A 5,966-nucleotide genomic window follows, 5' to 3' on the forward strand; every position below is an offset into this window, starting at 1 on the left:
AATTTTTCAGTGTTTTCGATACCAATTAGCCCATTTGTGACGTCATGCAGCGTCACTCCTAAAAACTATTTGCTTGCCGTGCAGTTATTTAATTCATGCAATCAGAGCCATTTGTGCACTCGAGATTCAAGGGACGATACTCCAGTATTGTCGAGAATTCCTCGTTTACCTCCCTTTGATGCTGCTTTTCGGTATTGCCGTTAATTAATGATAGAGCTGGTTCGATTTTTGTCAGTGTTTCTTCCAGACTTTTTTCTCCGGGGGGGCACTTGAAATCTTCGGGGGGGCGGTAAACTTTCTTCGGGGGGGCGGACACTGTTAAAAGTATATATTTTCTATATAAATTATATAAATTTCATTTCGTTCGGGGGGGCGGTAAAAAATTTTCGGGGGGGCTTCGCCCCCCCGAAGAGATGCCTGGAAGAAACTCTGATTTTTGTGCCGCGCATTTGCAGTTGATTTCGACAGTGTTTAAAAATAACTGTTATATGTATGATAAGATAATATTAATATAATGATGAAGATTATACTAAAAAACTTGAAGAAATAAAATGTTGCATAAAAAAATTTAAATATTTTAATTATATATAAACAAAAGACATGAATTATCCATAGAATAAATGAAATACATGTAAAGCCGTATCAGTCCTCACAAGCCGATGATAAAATTTAAAAACTGCAAAACTAAAGCGCAGGTATATTTCAATGCAAACTGACGCTGTATATTACATGTATGTCGTAATTAAAAAAAAAGTAGAATCAACTCTCGACTGATTTTATGGATGTAGTTTGTGTGTTAGAAAAGTAGGCTAAGATTATTTACAGACTACAATAAAAAACCTAACCGTAGCAATCACACGCGTGAAACATTTTCGGGACGCTAACATAGGCAGCAAAGGAAGAGACGGTGGCTAGTCCATGCATAAAGGACCATATCTCATCTCTGGCCGCTATGGCCCAAGGAAAAGCTAGGCATTGTATTTGGTACTGCTCCACTCCCAGGAAGCTGTTGATTGACTTTTGTCTTCTAGATGGGTTGCTGTCCCTGTGTAGCGAACCCCTTCTCTAGATGGGTTGCTGTCCCTGGGTAGCGAACCCCTTCTCTAGATGGGTTGCTGTCCCTGGGTAGCGAACCCCGTCTCTAGATGGGTTGCTGTCCCTGGGTAGCGAACCCCTTCTCTAGATGGGTTGCTGTCCCTGGGTAGCGAACCCCGTCTCTAGATGGGCCCCTGTCCCTGGGTAGCGAACCCCTTATCTAGATGGGTTGCTGTACCTGAGTAGCGAACCCCTTCTCTAGATGGGTTGCTTTCCCTGGGTAGCGAACCCCTTCTCTAGATGGGTTGCTGTCCCTGGGTAGCGAACCCTTTCTCTAGATGGGTTGCTGTCTCTGGGTAGCGAACCCCTTCTCTAGATGGGTTGCTGTCCCTGGGTAGCGAACCCCTTATCTAGATGAGTTGCTGTCCCTAGGTAGCGAACCCCGTCTCTAGATGGGTTGCAGGACTTTTGTGTCTTGTAAGAACCCCCCCTTTCCTCCCCTCCCTCCCATTCCCAATATTTCACCTACGAAATAACACTCCATGATACGGCTATATATTATTTCCTTCTTCATTCACATACAGCATACGTCGTGGCCGGGTGGAGGAGCGTACACCTTCTATTCCGAAAGCCACGAGTTCGAACACCGGGCCCTACTCCAGCCGTTATTGCAACCTAACTCACCTTAGGTGAACCTCACTCATGGAAGGTTCAAAGGGCAACCTAACTGTACGTACACACTAGTAAATCTGCCCAACATTAAAACGTCGATTGCTATTTTTTTAAAATATTTAAACAAAGATTCAAGTACAAACATAAAACCCTTCTAATAATTAAATGAACTGAAAGTGAAATAAATCCAAACTAACTTGCATTCTTTTATAAAAAGATTGGCAGCTCATGAGATCTCTTACATAATGCAAAAAACCAAATCTTTTATTTAAGATTGCAGGTTTGTTTTCTTTTCTTATCTTCAGTGCATTCAAAGGCTTATTATTGTATGATTTTCTAACATTTGTTTCATTATTTGCAGATATTGATAACTAAATAAAGCTTATAAAAGCTCTGAGCGTGCTATTTTAAACAGACGAATGTGCTGAACCAACTCAACTCTGTATAGGTGTGTGCAGAATAAATGGTCATTCATTGTACAAAAATATAAAAAAGGCATTGATATCACACACGAAATCCCAAGCTGTTCATTCAAAGTTTGCTAGCTTTGACATCAATAAACATTTCTAAAAGTTATCATCACAATATGGATCATAACATTCTTCGGGGCGTGGCTTTGATATTGGATTGTTTCAAATCGTTTTCCCATACAGTCGTTGTGAGATCTCCTATGGTGAGGTCACGTCTGCGCTGTCGTCTGCTAGCCTGTTGGCCGACTGAACCTGCTCCACCTCATCCACCCCACTCCCTGACAGTGTGCTCTGTCTCTCAATCACCCACTTCGTCACGGAGCTGCGCCGACGCCCCTGGGTCCTCCTGGGGGTGGCGCCGTCCTCCGTCAGCTCCCCGTTGGTACTGCTGAGGGCACCCATGTGGCTCTTGTAGGTGCTGTCGATCTGCGAGTGGTCAAAGATGTCGGACACGCTCGCGCGCCTGCCCATATTTGGACCGGCGGCCACTTCCTGCCGTATCTGGACCGTCTCGTTGAACAGGACGTTGCCCTTTGACCCCCGCTTGCCGCGTCTGGCCGCCTGCTGGATCTTGGTCTCCTCCGACACCTGCATCATGGCCTCCCGGGCCTCGGGCGACAGACCCAGGGAGAACTTCTCCTTGGGTCTCTTCTCCAGCACTGAGCGAATCTCAGCCAGCTCCATGGGTTTCATCTTGGTGAAGTGTACCGTCGTGTCGCCGGTGTTCATCATTTCTAAGCTCGTGTGTCTACGGTACAAGCAGTACAGACTCTACACTACACACGTTTAACCCTACCGACTTGATTAAGAACGCCAACACCACACAATCTAGACAATAAATTGTCTCGAGAATCTCGACGCTGAAATACCTGACGAGTCTAGAACTCGATGTGTTTTTATTTTTATTTTCGGACACAATATATTTAGAATATTATTTTCACAATTTATCTAATTCTACACCAATTTCTTCCCAGAATCAAGATAGCATAGGCAAACTTAGGCCCCCAAAACTTTAAAACTTACGTAAGACTTCACCCAACGACAAAACTAGTCTCAAATAATCCTCTGCTTCAACCTTCACGACTTCACAACAGTAGCTAATCCCTTCCTTTGTACAGACTAGACTACACTGGATTATCCTCTATAGAAAACTGTCAATGATTTGCATATCAACTTAATCAAGACTAGCGGGTTTTCCCCGAACACAGAACTTGTAGGCCGTCAGAATTTGTAGGCCGTCTGTATAATACCGCCAGAATTCCAATCATCGAACATAGACTCTTTCTTATAACAATGCCTTAGCTGGGGTAGCTTTGTTGTGTAACTTTGTTGCCCGGATTTGTTGCTCGACTTTGTTCTCCAACTTTTGGATTTATTCCGTGCGATTGACAATTCTGTGAATAAAATAAAACAAGTGTCAAATTATCACAATAATATTAACTTTTTAACCCACTTTTAAGCATAGTATCCATACTCTTTATAAATACAAGGTGATATAGTGTTCTGTTCGATAAATAATGTGGTTTTCTAGAGGAAAGTAAAATGTTTTCTTTCAATAGGCCTCGCATTACGAACATGTTTTGCTCCCCTGATACATTTTTGGTACGAAAAATTCGTGGCACATGATATTAACGCTGCAAGATAATCCTGGTTCAAGATATTCCTAGTACGAGACGTTCGTAGTGTGAGGCATTTATAGAATCAGACGTTCGTAGTACGAGAATTTTTTAGTGAGAAACGTTCGCAGTGTAAAACGTTCGTAGTGCAAGAAATTTTTAGTGCGAAACGTTCGTTGTGCGAGACGTTCGTAATGCGATACGTTCGTAGTACGAAACGTTCGTTTAAAATATATCTAATCTGTATATTTAGAACTAACTGCAGCCATAAAAAAGAATATTAAAATTGCTCCAATCGTACAATCTATGCCCAATCAATAAAGTGACATTCTAAGGACGTCATAACGAGGTTTCAACAAAAGATATACCCAGTCAATATTTGACATTTTTACAGCCTTTATCTGCAATACAATTTTAAAATGTTATCACATGTAAACATTCCTGGTAAAATTTTACAGTCCCAGCCGTCAGTTATGCATGATTTACAACCCCACCCCCCCCCCCCACATGTTAAACATAGTATTGTGACATTAAAACAATCTACTCCCCACACCCTCACACCCTCAAAGCAAGACTGTCTTATCTGACGTCGTGTCTCGTATTGCACCTGTCTTCATAAAAACTCGATTCTGACGAGTGTCCTTATACTCAGTCAAAATTCATTTGAAATCTTTCGATGGGCGGGGGAGGGGGGGGTATAACTACATGTACTGTATGGATTAACTTTAACTTTTTGTTCTAAGGGGTTTAGGATTAATGGGTCATTAGTCTCTTAACATCCGATGTTACCTTACAGTTTCTGGCGAAGTAAAAGGTGTCAAGTTTGATCAGAGAGACAATCTATCGTTCAGGGCCATGTCTCTGTTATCGTTCTAGTGTTTGTGTTTGTATGTGTGATTGTATGTGTGATTGTGTAATTGTATGTGTGATTATATCAGTATTTAAATTTAGAGTTGTATTGATGATATGTTTAGACCGTGTTTATGGTTGTTTGACTGATTGTATGTGTATTTTACGCGTATATCAGTGCTAATATATTACTTTGAGTACTTTTTATGTATGTTTGTATGTGAGTTTAAATGATTTTATGTGTCATTTTATATGTGTTTGTAGTTATGTTTTGTTAAAACAACCTAACTAACACGTCACAATTCCCCCCCCCCTCCCTTCCCATGTTAACATAAAGTAAAAGTTCTCGATAAAAAAATCAATGTGGCCTTGAGTAGTCACGATATTATCAGCAGGAAGTTTGATTTTTGATTAATTAGTTTTAATAAAAGTTGCTGTTAATACAAATCGATTCATTACTTTAAATAAACGATAACGGCTTATTTGTAATAAAAACAATTAATATAAGATTAATACCAACACACCAACCTCAGGCTGATCTTAACATTAATCCTAGCGCTAATCCTATATCTACTCTAACATTATCCCTACCCTAACCGTCAACTTAATACTGACTCTAGCTCTAAGGATCGATGCTATCACCCGTTCACAAGTGTGGGTACGGGTAACCGATTTGATGTGAAATTCCCACACTGATAGTTTGTTTCATCAACAACAACAAAAGTTGAATAACGACTCCATATTTTGTCAATAAATAGCAATCATACGTCACAGCGACGACCAAACGAGTGGATTATCTGACGCTTTCACTCGGCTGAGAAACTACACTGGAATCTTTCAGGGCGGGGGAATGGTGGGTGAAGGTGTGGTGGGTTGGTGTATGGTTTGGTGGGTTGGTGTATGGGTGAAGGTGTGGTGTGTGGGTGAATGGTGTGGTGGGTTGGTGTGTGGGTGATGGTGTGGTGGGTTGGTGTGTGGGGTGAATAATTTTTTCGATTGGTGTAAAGGGTGAATAGTGTGGTGGGTTGGTGTGTGGGTGATGGTGTGGTGGGTTGGTGTATGGGTGAATAGTGTGGTGGGTTGGTGAATAGTGTGGTGTGTTGGTGTATGGTGTTGTGTATGGTGTGGTGTGTTGGTGTATGGGTGAATGGTGTGGTGGGTTGGTGTATGGATGAATAGTGTGGTGGGTTGGTGAATAGTGTGGTGTGTTGGTGTATGGTGTGGTGTGTTGGTGTATGGTGTGGTGTATGGTGTGGTGTGTTGGTGTATGAGTGAATGGTGTGGTGGGTTGGTGTATGGGTGAATAGTGTGGTGGGTTGGTGAA

General features: G+C 41.7%; 1 protein-coding gene across 1 annotated transcript; it reads right to left on the reverse strand.

Moving 5' to 3' along the window:
* Positions 1-2,028: 2,028 nt before the first annotated feature.
* Positions 2,029-2,930, reverse strand: LOC131937631 (uncharacterized). The gene has a single exon (XM_059295218.1). The coding sequence runs from the start codon at positions 2,907-2,909 to the stop codon at positions 2,376-2,378; it is 534 nt and encodes a 177-aa protein (XP_059151201.1). The 5' UTR covers positions 2,910-2,930; the 3' UTR covers positions 2,029-2,375.
* Between the last annotated feature and the right edge of the window lie 3,036 nt (positions 2,931-5,966).

Source organism: Physella acuta, unplaced genomic scaffold (assembly GCF_028476545.2).
Source record: "Physella acuta isolate Inbredline_101_S28 unplaced genomic scaffold, ASM2847654v3 ptg000017l, whole genome shotgun sequence".
NCBI lineage: Eukaryota > Metazoa > Mollusca > Gastropoda > Physidae > Physella > Physella acuta.